Source organism: Phyllostomus discolor, chromosome 12 (genome assembly GCF_004126475.2).
Source record: "Phyllostomus discolor isolate MPI-MPIP mPhyDis1 chromosome 12, mPhyDis1.pri.v3, whole genome shotgun sequence".
Classification (NCBI taxonomy): Eukaryota; Metazoa; Chordata; class Mammalia; order Chiroptera; family Phyllostomidae; genus Phyllostomus; species Phyllostomus discolor.
Genome location: NC_040914.2, coordinates 35135215 through 35147808, shown reverse-complemented (window position 1 = coordinate 35147808; position 12594 = coordinate 35135215). Strand labels below are relative to the sequence as shown.

General features: G+C 49.5%; 1 protein-coding gene across 2 annotated transcripts in view; it reads left to right on the top strand.

Annotated features, from left to right (window-relative positions):
• The window catches only part of LRRK1 (leucine rich repeat kinase 1), a 105369-nt gene that overhangs the window by 29863 nt on the left and 62912 nt on the right, over positions 1-12594 (top strand). For both annotated transcript variants that reach the window (XM_036012951.1, XM_028502292.2), the window contains exons 3-4: positions 8581-8744; positions 12074-12245. In XM_036012951.1, the coding sequence (XP_035868844.1) occupies positions 8581-8744; positions 12074-12245 (336 nt within the window). The remainder of the gene's footprint in view (positions 1-8580; positions 8745-12073; positions 12246-12594) is intronic.

Sequence of the window (12594 nt, the reverse complement as noted above, 5' to 3'; positions counted from 1 at the left end):
TCTAGTCAGCTCCGGCTGCTATCACAAGCTGCCGCGTGGGTGCTGAAACACTTACTTCTCATGTTTCTGGAGGCTGGGAAGTCCGAGGTCAAGCCTGTGGGCCCCATTCCCAGTTTGCAGACCACCATTCTCTCCTCGGATCCGCACAGGGCACTAATCCCATCAGGGGGGCCCCTCCCCCACTCACAACCTGCTCACCTCACCTCACCTCCTAACACCAGCACCTTGGGGACTAGGGATGGAACAGACATATTCGGTGGAGCACAAACATGCAGTCCATAAAGGCACTACATTGGAAAGCAGAACCGTGGAGATTTCGAGGGCTCCTGAGTCGGAAGGACCTGCTAGGCAGGTGCTAGTTCTGTGACAGTGAACAGCAGTGTCTTTATCTCGGCTCCCTGGTCTGTACCAGGACAGCATGGCACCCATTTACAGCATTAAATTAAATGACACACGAATCAAGCACCAATCAGTGCTGGGCATCTCGGCCACTCCCTGACTCCCCGACCTTGGCCATGTACCTGGTTGGCAGGCTCCTCCCTCCATGTCATAGGTGATTCTGCAGGGCACCATGGCATAGCCCAGGAATGTATTTTTTGTTGTTGCTGGTAGTGGTGGTGGTGCCACGTTATTTCTGCAGGTAAATTTCTAGGAGAAAAAACCACGGACAAACCGGCAGAACCTCTCCCTGGATCCTGCTCCCTGAAAGAGTTCCACCATTTGCCGGCCACGCCCCCACCACCCCAGTGACACATGTGCCGGGGTTCGCCACACTCTGGCCAGCGGCAAACATTAGAAGTCACCAAATGTCTCACTGTGGTGGACATAACATGGCATCCTATGACTGATTGCATTTTTTTTATTTCTAGAGAAAATAGCAGTCTTTTGTATAGTATAACCCCGCATGGCTTGTGTATATACATACACAGGGGTGGGCCAAAGTAGGTTAATAATAATCAACGGTATGACCCTTGATAAATAAATGATAATACAAGAATACACTGTGTTTCGCGTGCTCACCACTGTCAACCTACTTTTGCCCACCCTGGAGAATCCCTCGCCCCCCCCCCCCATTTATGTAAATCCACTGCCAGCGGTTAGAGGTGGGTACCCACCGGGAGGCTGGTCTGTGCTGCTGGGTTGCTGTTCCATGGGAGATGGGAACCAGGCCCCCGGCCAAGGCCGCGGCTCTCCGCGCTCCCTTCCTGACGCTGGCCCGTCCCAGTGGCCCAGCCTGATGGGGCCGAGCACCCACCATCTGGAGCCGGTGAGGAATGACCGCGGAGGGTCACCCTCGGGGTCATATTGCCCTCCACACCTCCCCAGTCCTGCCTCTTCCCTGCAGAACTAAAAGGGTTGAATTTCACCGTAATTCGACCCAGGGATGAAAACCGCTGCCGAGGCTAAATCTCTCCAGCGATAGCTGGCGAAGAACGGAGCATCCTTCTCCAGCCGAAGGCCGGGAAAGCCAGGGCTCCAGTGGGCACGTCCCGCCACGCCGGAGGGTGGAACCCGCGGGGAGGGACGGTCCCCTGCCCCTGCGCTTTGGCCACATGGAGACTCGGTGGAGGATGTCAGGGGAAGGTCGTTAACAACTATGACCAGGTCAGTAGCTTCGGTGAGTTTACCTGTGCACCTGTGCGCGTTCTGCCGTGAACCGCGAGTGGATGGGAATATTCTTACTTTTTGCTGTTCTAGTGATGGAAGTGAATGTAATCTCAGAAATGCCACGGATGTGCCAATAAAATGTCAGTGTCTCTTCTAGGGTGTCCCGAGGGTGCCACAGATTCTGAACTGAGAGAGATAGCATTCATTTATGTTTTCTTTGGTGGAGATGAGAGAATTAAATACGAATAGAGAGAGATATTTCTAGAACAGGCCAACACTTCCGACTTAGAGAATTAAAGCCACTTTCGTATTAGCTCTCCATGGTCCTAGCTTTGTAGGGAGGGGAAAAAAACAGTAGAGAGAAAATTTTGTTCTGATTATTGGGGCAGGAGGGATCGTTCAACAAATATCGTTCTAGAAGGAAAAATGAGGATGTCTTCTCAGAGTGTCAGGGCAGAGCGGACTTGGGGTCAGCAGACAAAGGACTCTTGTCAGGGCGGACAAGGCTACAGGGAATTATGGTACAAGTGACGTGACTTTTACAGACAGACATCACTCTCTGATATTCGTGGGATTCTCTTTTATTATTTCCCCAGAATAAAAGCAAAGGATGATTTTCGTTAAGTTCTCCTGCTGTAGGAATCACGTGTTTTCCTCAGACCCAAATTACAGAAATGACATTTAGAGACTGAGTTATTGGCAACTACAATACTTCTCTGAGGGACAGCAAAAGATGAGAAATACCCACAGTTCCTGAAAGTATTTCTCTATAAACAGATTATGAAATTGACGGTGACCAGTTAAGGATGGCGAGTGCTTGGTTCTCCGGGTTTGGGAATATTTTTTTAACCAGATGCTTTTCCACATGATGAACTTGAACTTCCTGTCCATGTCTAGCACACTTAAATAGCCATGTAGTTATTGATATCTATCCCAGCCAGGAATATATCGCATGTCATCTCACGGCTTATTGGAAATGCTTCTTGTATTCTTGAATAACTACCAAGTGTATGTGCTGGATTCAGTCACTGAATCTATGGTTTCCACTCACGCATTCCCCTTCTCACCGACTCACTCCTAAAATCAACCAAGAAACACCAACCAAAAAAAAATTTTTTTAAGAAACAAAACTTTGCTGTTGGTCTCCTTTGCCTAGTTACATACTTCATTAAACATCTATTTTGCATTAAAAGCAAGACGCCTGTTTGCTGTGTGTGTGTGTGTTTGTGTGTGTGAGGAATTTTTATTGCTAATAGCAAAATGATGACACATTATAATAGGGAACAAAAAGGAATTTTTAAAGATTTATTTATTTATTTTTAGAGAGGGAAGGGAGGGAGAGAGAGAAACATCAATGTGCGGTTGTTGGAGGTCATGGCCTGCAACCCAGGCATGTGCCCTGACTGGGAATCAAACCTGCGACACTTTGGTTCACAGCCTGCGCTCAATCCACTGAGCTACGCCAGCCAGGGACAGGAATTGTTTTTTTAAAAATCTGAAACAGAATCATTCTAAGCCTACTATTACTTTCCTACTTGCTATAGTGCCTTATTTCATATATTAATGATTGAAATCAAGTAAGTTTGGAGGGTTATGTTTTTAATATGAATTTAAAATCTGCATGAGAAAAATGTGTAGAACTGTGATGTTTTACTGAATTACAGAAATGCCTTTTTACTGTACAAGAGAACAGAATTATGGACAATTGTTGATGAACAGGCACCAATAAATAACTGAATAATTGCAAATAGTGTAAATATGTTCCCTTGCTTTAAGTTTAAATCAGAGGTCACCGATTCTCAAATATGAAACTGGCATTTGGGGGGAAATTACTATAAAAGTAAGTATTTACTTCTAAGAAGAGGCGTCTAGTGGTGAGGGAGAGGGACTTCTGTGTCTTATGTGATGTATTGTTGTATTATTTAGGGTTTTTTCAATGAGAGTGTATTCTTTTCTTACTTGTGTTATTTCCTTTAAAGTTTTAAATAAAACAGTCATATAGTTCCATATATGGAACCGGGGGAGGTTGGGAAATAAAAAGGAACAATAATTTTTATCACTAAATCCCTCTCAACCCATTCTTTTAAAAAAAAAAAGATTTTATTTATTTATTTATTTTTAGAGAGGGAAGGGAAAGAGAAAGAGAGACAGAGAAACATCAATGTGCAGTTGCTGGGGACCATGGCCTGCAACCCAGGCATGTGCCCTGACTGGGAATCGAACCTGTGATGCTTTGATTTGCAGCCCGCGCTCAATCCACTGAGCTATGCCAGCCAGGGCTCAACCCATTCTTAGTATCGTTACTAACTCATCATCAGCATTTTGATTTTTTTCCAATTAAAATATACAGAACCACTCTCCTTATCATTTCAGGGAATTCAATGAAGTCAGCAGATTAAATTAAGTGCATGTTCACTAACTGACATTTTTCCCAGAATGCCTGCCCAGCAGTTTGGACCGGGCCCCCCAGGTCTGGGGGCATTGCCCAAGCAACTTAAGAAAACCAAGTTCAAAACTGAAAACATCACCACCTTGAAAAAATAATGTCAACAGAACCGAGCAGGGTCTTGGTTCTTACCACATCATTTACTCCACATGCATTAAACTCTGAAAATCAAGTTCAAGTCAACGTTCTCACTTCCTGCGCAGCCTCAGTCCGAGGCCCCGCCTCCTCAGTGCGGTTTAACTGGGGCTGCAAGGTGAACTGTTTCTGGAGGTCCCTTTGTACCTGCCCGGGCATGCGCAGACATGCACGTGCACACGCACTTGTCTTTTACAGGGATGAGGTGGATCTTTGCTTCCCTCTGAAAGGTGCCAATAGCGTCACTAAGTGACCCTTTGGATGGAGGACGCTGCCCTCGGCTCTCCCTCCTCCTCCTCGCGCCTGCCGGTGGCCTCCCCTCCTCCCGCCCCCTCTCCGACATCCCTGGGTCCCTGGCTGTAAATAATTGATGGAGACTGTCACATGTGATAAGAAGCACAGCTGCCTTCTTCGCATCTATAACCGCTGACACACGCAGCCCTTTTCTGATTCTGCTCTCCAAAAATACACAGCCAAAACATAAAAAACGCCAAATGAACCCACAGTCATCTCCTCGCAGACACTGCGATCTTGCATTCGAGTTTCAGCAACAACATACGCGATACTGGTCTCCATGGGCGGATTTTCAGAGCGCTCGCCTTTGCCACGGGGACAGCGAGCTCCAAGGCAAGCTGCAAAGACCCCAGAGTGTGTCCAGCCCCTTTGCCGTCAGCAGCTCGCCCCCGCCTTTCCTCACGGACAGGGCCTTCCTGTGCTGTCGCCCATGGGGCTCATTCAGGCCGCCCCAGAGCCGGCCCTGCATTCAGAATGCACAGAAACATGCGCATCCATATACCCACCACTTCGATTCTCCTGTTCACCTTTTCTAAAATCACTCGCTCACGTGTCTGCCCATGTATTCCTTTATCCGCCCGTCCGTCCATGATTTTGAAGGCATTTCAAAACTGGAAACACCTGCGCACTTCACCCTCAAACAATACGTCAGCATTCATATTTATTGACCACTGTTCAGTGTTGTTTATAGTTTTTTGTAGGTAAAATTTACATAAAGGAAAAGGTGCCTATCTTCACTGGACTATCTGATAAGTTTTGAAGCAACATCAGTGTAATGAAATCATCCATAAAGATACAGCCCTGGCTGGTGTGGCTCAGTGGATTGAGTGCGGGCCTGTGAACCAAAGGGTCGCTGGTTCGATTCCCAGTCAGGGCCCAGGCCTGGGTTGTGGGCCAGGTCCCCAGTAGGGGGCGCACAAGAGGCAACCACACAGTGATGTTTCCCTCCCTCCTTTCCTTTCTAAAAATAAGCAAATAAAAAAAAATTTTTTTAAGGTATAGAAACATTGCCCTGGCCATTGTGGCTCAGCTGGTTGGAGTGTCGTCTGGTAAACCAAAAAGTCACAGGTTCAATTCCTAGTCAGGGCACAGACCTGGGTTGTGCGTTCAATCCCTAGTCAGGGCGTGTTTGGAAAACAACCAATTGACGTTTCTCTTTCACTTCGAAGTTTCTCTCTCTCCCTTCCTCTCTCTCTAAAAGCAATGAAAAAATGTCCTTGGGTGAGGGTTAAAAAAAAAAAAAGATTTGGAAACATCACCCAGAAAGTTTGCTGAGGTCCCTTCCCTGGTAATCTGATGTCTGTCCCTACCCCCAGTAACCCCTCCCTCACTGTTCTGATTATTCTCACCCATGGATTGGAATCATGTTGTGTGATCATTCTTTCACTCAGCATTACATCTTCAGATTTCTGTCCATTATTTCATGGATCCGCAGTTTATTCCTTCTTATTGCTGAGTGGTTACCAAACCACAGTACCTAGCTATGTACCCATTTTGTTGATTATTTTTAGACTGCATTATTTCCAGTTTGGAAATATTATGAATGAAGCTGCTAGGAACATCCTTGGGTATAAGTTTTAGACACGTTTGTCTTGGGTAAACATCTAAGAATAGAATCGTGGGTCATAGGGTAGGTGTTTTTTTAGTTTTATAAGAAACCCCAGGCTTGTTCCGGAAGTTTGTAGTGCTATTTAATGCTCCAGCCAATAAGGTTGGAGAGTTCTGGTTGCCCCGCCCCCTTACCAAGTCTTTTTAAATTGTAGTGAATCTTCGGGGAGTCTAGTGGTGTCTCTTGGCTGTTTTAACTTGCTGTCTCCTAATGACTGATGAGGCCGAGTTCTTAGACTATCTTCTAGCTGTTCCCGTCTTTGCCCATTTTTAATTGGGCTGTTTGTCCTTGGTTCCTGAGCTAGAGTTCTTTTTATATCCTAGATGCCACAGCTTTTTTTGGATATGTTTTGCAAACGCTTTCTTTTTATATGTAACTTGCCTGTTCATTTTTAAATGGCAGATCGATCTTTTGACTGAGCAGAAGTTTAAAGTTTTGGGTCAGGTGTAATTAGCAATTTTGTCTCGAGTGGTGATTGCTTTCTGGGTCCTAAAGAACCTTGGCTTACTCTCAAATTGTGCAGCTGTTGTTCTGTTTTGTCTTTGTTTTGTTTTGTTTTTCCAGAAGCTCTATAGTTATACCCTTAGAATCCTGATCCATATCAAATTAATAAACACATTCGTGTTTGCATTGAGAACCAGGGACTGGGGTTTCTTGTCAATCAAGGTGGATGTCCAGTTCTGACAGCGTATGTTGGACACACTTTGCTTTTTTTGTTGTATTGCTTTGGTGCCCTCGTCAAAAAGCAAGTGGATGTATATGTTTCAGCCCATTTCTCAACTCCTTTCTGCCCCCTGGCTGTCAGCCCTGCCACCACCACTCCGTCGTGATTGGTGTGGCTTTATAGTGAGACTTGAAATCAAGTTCATGTACATCCGCCGACTCTCTTACTTTTTCAAGATGACTTTAGATATTCTAAGTCCTTTGCATTTCTGTCCCAGTTGGAGGATCAGATTGCCAAATTCTGCCCCTCCCAGAAAAGCCTATTGGACTATTGGGATCACACTGTATCTGTAGGTAAAACTGGGGAGAATGGACATTTGAACAATGTTGATTCTGCCCACCCATGAACACGAGATGCCTTCCCATTGACACAGGTTTGGTTTGCTTTCACTCAGCCATGTTTCGCAGTGTTCCGTGTGCAGCTCTGGTCCGCCTTCTGTGAAATTTACTTTTCAGCGCGTAACTTTTATGCTAGTAGGAATAAATGAAATTTTTATTTTTCAAATGTTAGCTGCTATCATGGGATGCGTTGTTGTCACAGGAGTATGTGGAAGTTAACTTTGCTCAGAATTTGCCTTTTTCAAAAAGCAGTTAAAAGTTTTTGTTTGTCTTTTTCGTCCCTCCCAAGAGGCAGCCGAGGGATGGGGTGGGTTCAGCCTCGGCCTGAGAGCTGGGAGACCAAACCCCAGGCCCCCTCCGCCTCTTCCTGGCAAACACGGGCTGGGGGAACTTGGCCAAAAAATGGTAGTAGAATTCACGCCTTACTCTTTGTGGTCTTTTAAAATAATATCTCTAGAGGTAAGACTTGGAACTTGGTGTCACTGATACATTCGCAAATCTGGCGGAAGCCTTGAACGTCCTCCCTGAAGAGTATGCGCACACCTGGGCACACACACCAAGTTGTGCGTGAAATTTGGGGATACACAAGAACCCTCTGAAGCCTTTTGGGGTTCACAGACCTCGTACTCACGAACCCCTGTCCTAGAGTCGGGGCTCCGTGCGGGTAGGGGCTGACTTCCTTTCCTTCCGCATCTTCTGTACGCACGCAGCAGGGGATGGAGTGAAGGCCCCGGTTCTGAATCCCACACCGTGTGTGTGGTTTCCTAGCAGAGACATATCGAGTTTCACACCCCCAGGCTTTGCTCTTGCTTCCTCTGCTGGGAACACAGCAGAGGGACAATCTGGGAGGCCACCAGCTGTCCCACGGAAGCCCCTGCTTCTCCATTGCTTTCAAGGACACCAGCCCGGCAGTCCCCAGCCAGGCAGCTGCCCCAGGGGACAGTCTCGCCGCAGAACCCTCCCTGGCTGTGCTTGGCTGTCTGGTGCCTTTGCAGTCCACCCGACTTCAGTGCCAGCGCCCGCTCAGGAAGTCCCTCCAGCAGGGCACAGTCCCAGGGTCCCCTATGCTTGCTGACATTGGCGGCATGTCAAAGTGACCCCTTTCTCTTCCTAATGCCCCAGATTTATGTCACCGAGAGCGCCTTTCTTTTTTTAAGATTTTATTTATTTTTAGAGAGAAGGGAAGGGAGGGAGAAAGAGAGAGAGAGAAACATCAGTATGTGGTCACCTTCCATGCGCCCCCTACTGGGGGCCTGATCTGCAACCCAGGCATGCGCCCTGACTGGGAATTGAACCAGCAACCCTTTGGTTCGCAGGCCAGCACTCAATCCACTGAGCCACACCAGCCAGGGCCAGACAGCACCTTTCTAACAATTCCTGGGAGCCAGCCGTGACAGCAACACTGTGTGTGCTTCTATCCACCCAGGGGCCAGGGACATGGGCGGCAAGCTGTCCACGCCCAGCGGTGACCCCACAGCGCGGTGTCCCGGGACGGAAGACATCCATGCCGCCTACAAGGAGGGAGACCCCAGCAGAGCCCGCCACCTGCTCCGAGAGGCTTGTGACGAGAGCACGTCCCAGCTGGAGAAGGTAAGGTCAAGGCCGACCTTCCCCCACACTGGCCCCCTGGCCAGAACCGAGGACAAAGGATGCCACTCGGGTCTTCCTGTTACCGCCATAATCGCAGTGGGGATGTTTTTATTGTGTTCTGGAAATGCCTTGTGTCACACGTACACTTACGGGTGCTGGTCCTTTCGCGGTGACTTCTCCACCTGTCATCACCCAAGGTCACCACCGCCACCTTCCCCGGGGGACAGGGGAGGAGTAACTGACCTGTAAAGAGCAAAACGCCGACCCACAGGTTTAGTTTACAGCCCCCTTTCACATGTCCTTTCATTATCAAAATAGCGAGTGCTCAAAAAGGAAAATTAAGAAATACGTAAAAGCAGAGGGGGAAAAAAAAAGGACAGGAGAGTAAGAAGTATTCCTAATACATCCCGATGCTGCACTCAGCCGTTTTGGAGAAACCCTTCCAGCCTGCTGATCCGAGTCGTTTCTGGTACAGACGCAGTCCTGTCGTGAGCAGCGCCGTGCACTCCGCTCTCTCTCACCGAATGTTGCATCTGCAGGTTGCGGTGTGGTCGACGTGCCTCGCGTGCAGCTCTCTCGCAGGGATGGGGCTCTCAGCCCCTAACTCGCTGGCTGGCGTCTAGACAGAGGCTGGCGTGTGCCGTGTGTCGTTGAATCAGTCCCTGTGGCTTTGCTTCCTAAGGCCATGTGGGGGCTGCCGGGCCCTGCCCTGTGCAGAGTGGCAGGCTGAGGGCTTTCCCCCTCCTATCGTATGGAGTGTGGGGCTCTCTGCTGGCTTCCAAATACGCCGTCCCTTACCATCCCTTGTCAGGCACACCTTGCGTCGCCAGCCTGTTCTCTCCACTTCCAGAACGCAAGCCTCTCTCCAAGTCCTGCATTTCCTGGGGCGTCTGGGAAGGAGAGGAGGGGACGTGGCTGTTTGGAGCTACACAGACTCCAGTTCAAATCCTGATAGTTCCGCTGACTCATAATACCGCTCCCCCCCCCCCCCGCCCCGCCCATTGTGGGCAAGTCTTCATTGCCTCCTCCACAGATGCAAGATGTAAATGCAGCCCTGGCCAGGTACCTCAGCTAGTTAGAGTATCAGCCTGATACGCCAGGGTTGTGAGTTCGATCCCCGGTCAGGGCACATACAAGAATCAGCCAATGAATGCATCAATAAGTGAAACAACAAATCTCTCTCCCCCTCTCTCTAAAAATCCATAAACATAAAGTCATCTATCTTTTAAGGAATATTGCAAATGTAAAAAGATGCAAGTACAGATAGGTCCCTGCTCTCGGGACTAAGTGTGAACACACAAGTGACGCACTCCGCGTCACACCGGGCACACGGCACGAGCTCGATCGGTGCCAGTCCTCGTCCTTGGGGCTGGGCTGACACCTCCCTGCCCGTCTCACCCCACAGTGACCTCCAAAGACACCGGTTCGCCGAACTATTCACCAAGCAGCACGTGCTTGCTGGTGGCCATTTTAGACAAATTCGTGACTCAGACGTAATTGTAAACTCACGGAGGCCAGAAATCGCCTCTGGCATCTTCAGTGCCCGGCCCAGCGTCTTGCTGCACGCAGTCAGACCTCCGGAGATGCTGGCATCACACCAGCCTCCTCATTCCGGCCTGGGCTCCGAGTCTGCCTCCCTGAGCAGCGCTGATGCCCAAGTCCTGGGGAGCAGCCAAGTGCCGGGAGGACTTACGATTTCGGCGATGCAGTCCCACACGGCTCACACCCACCCGGCATCTCTCTCTGAGCATGCTTTTGGCAGAGCCAGGGAAGCCCGTGAAAAGTCAGAGGACTATTTTTTATAGTCCGTCCACGACGGCTCCTGACAGGCTGCGTGATCTTGGACAAGTTACGAAACCTCGCTGAGCCTGCGTGTCCTTATGCGTGTATTCACACACTGCCTAGCCCTGGCCGGGGCGGCTCAGTCGGTCGGAGTGTCATCCTGTAACTGAAAGGTCGCAGGTTCGATCCCCAGTCTGGACATGTTCGACCCCTGGTCAGGACACGTGCAGGGAGACCACCACTTCATGCTTCTTTCTCACATCGATGCTTCTCTCTCTGCCTTCCTCTCTCCCTCTTGCTCTTTCTCAGAGCAGTGAGGAAACACGCCCTCAGCGGAGGGTTGAAAATAAGAATAAAATAATAAAAACTATACAGCCCACCTCATGGGGTCTCACTTCCACCCTGTCCTTTTCCTCTGGGCCACCAAGTCAAGAGTCCCCCTGCATGGCGCTGGAAGATCTTCGTCCCTCCCTGGTTTCAGGTTGGAGCGCCCCCATCTGTCTTGTCCCAGTATGAATCACTGGCGGGGGGAGGGGGCGGTCCTTCAGAGAGCCTGGCTGCCTTCCTGCCCTGAGCGCCACACAGCATGTGTCAGATGGCTCCTGAATGCCAGCGGGGTGCCGTGTGGGGATACTCGACCCCCTCCCCCTCCTCCTGAAGCTCTGTCCCAGAGGAACACACTGCCAGCCGCATTTATAACATCCAATTTCCTAGCAGTTACATTAAAAGAAATAAACAGAGGCAGGTGGAGTTTTAATAATGTGTTTTATTTAATTTGCATGTATTAAAGATCATCATTGCTCCCTGATTCCTGGGTGGCTCAGTTGACTGGAGCGTCATCCCCTAAACCAAAAGGTTGTGGGTTCGAGTCTCAGTTGAGGTACTTGCCTGGGTTGAGGTGCAGGTTCAATCCCTTGTCGGGGTGCATACGGGAGGCAACTGGTTCTCACACTGATGTCTCTCTCTTTCTCTCTCTCCCTCCCTCTCTTCTTTTCGCTCTAAAATCAATAAACATATCCTCAGGCAAGGATTTCTTTTAAGAGATCATTATTTCAACAGGGAATCGATATAAATCTTACAGTTTTTAAAAAGATTTTATTTTATTCATTTTTAGAGAGAGAAGGGAGGGGGAGAGAGAGAGAGAAACATCAATGTGCGGTTGCTGGGGGTCATGGCCTGCAACCCAGGCATGTGCCCTGACTGGGAATCGAACCTGCGACACTTTGGTTCCCAGCCTGCACTCAATCCACTGAGCTACGCCAGCCAGGGCTGATATAAATATTATTGATGAGATAGTATACCTTTGGTTGTACTACGTCTCTGAAAGCGCATGTGATTCTGCACCCCCCGCACCTCCGGTTTGGCACGGGCCACACTTCAGGTGCCCAGCAGCCCCTCGCAGCTGGCCAGTGGGGCCGCACTGGACAGCCCAGATAGCTCTGGTCTTGCCCGTGACTTCATAAAGCACACGGTGTTGATGGAGTCCCTCGACGGTTTCCCGCCGTGCGGGCCTCATGGGAGTCCTGCCCCTGTTCTGTGTCGCCCAGGGCCAGCTTCTGAGCATCTCGGCGGCCTACGGGGACCTGGAGACCGTCCGGTACCTGCTCACGCAGAGACAGGTGGAGCTGCCCACGGAGCCCACAGATGACAACCCCGCCGTGGTGGCGGCTCACTTCGGGCACACGGACGTGGCACACGAACTCCTCGAGTCTTTAACAGGTGAGCCCCAGGTCACGCGCACTCCGCCACCGCTCCGGGGACCCTCTTGGGAACCAGACAGGCCCTGGGGGGGGGGTGCTGCACCCCAAAGTGCTTCTTTCTCCACACTTTCCCCAGGGATGAGTTCCAGCAGCAACGCCACACCCCACGCCCCCCTCCCTTCCACTCACGACAGAAATCCTCTCACGCTGGTAACGAACAGGCTCTGCGTTCCTTTCTTTAAAATTGGACAGATTTTATTTTTTAAAAAGCAGTTTCAGGTTTACAGAAAAATCAATGGGAAAGTCCAGAGGACTCCCCTATGCCATCCCCACAGTTTCCCCTGTTATTTCATTTTGTATGAATGTGG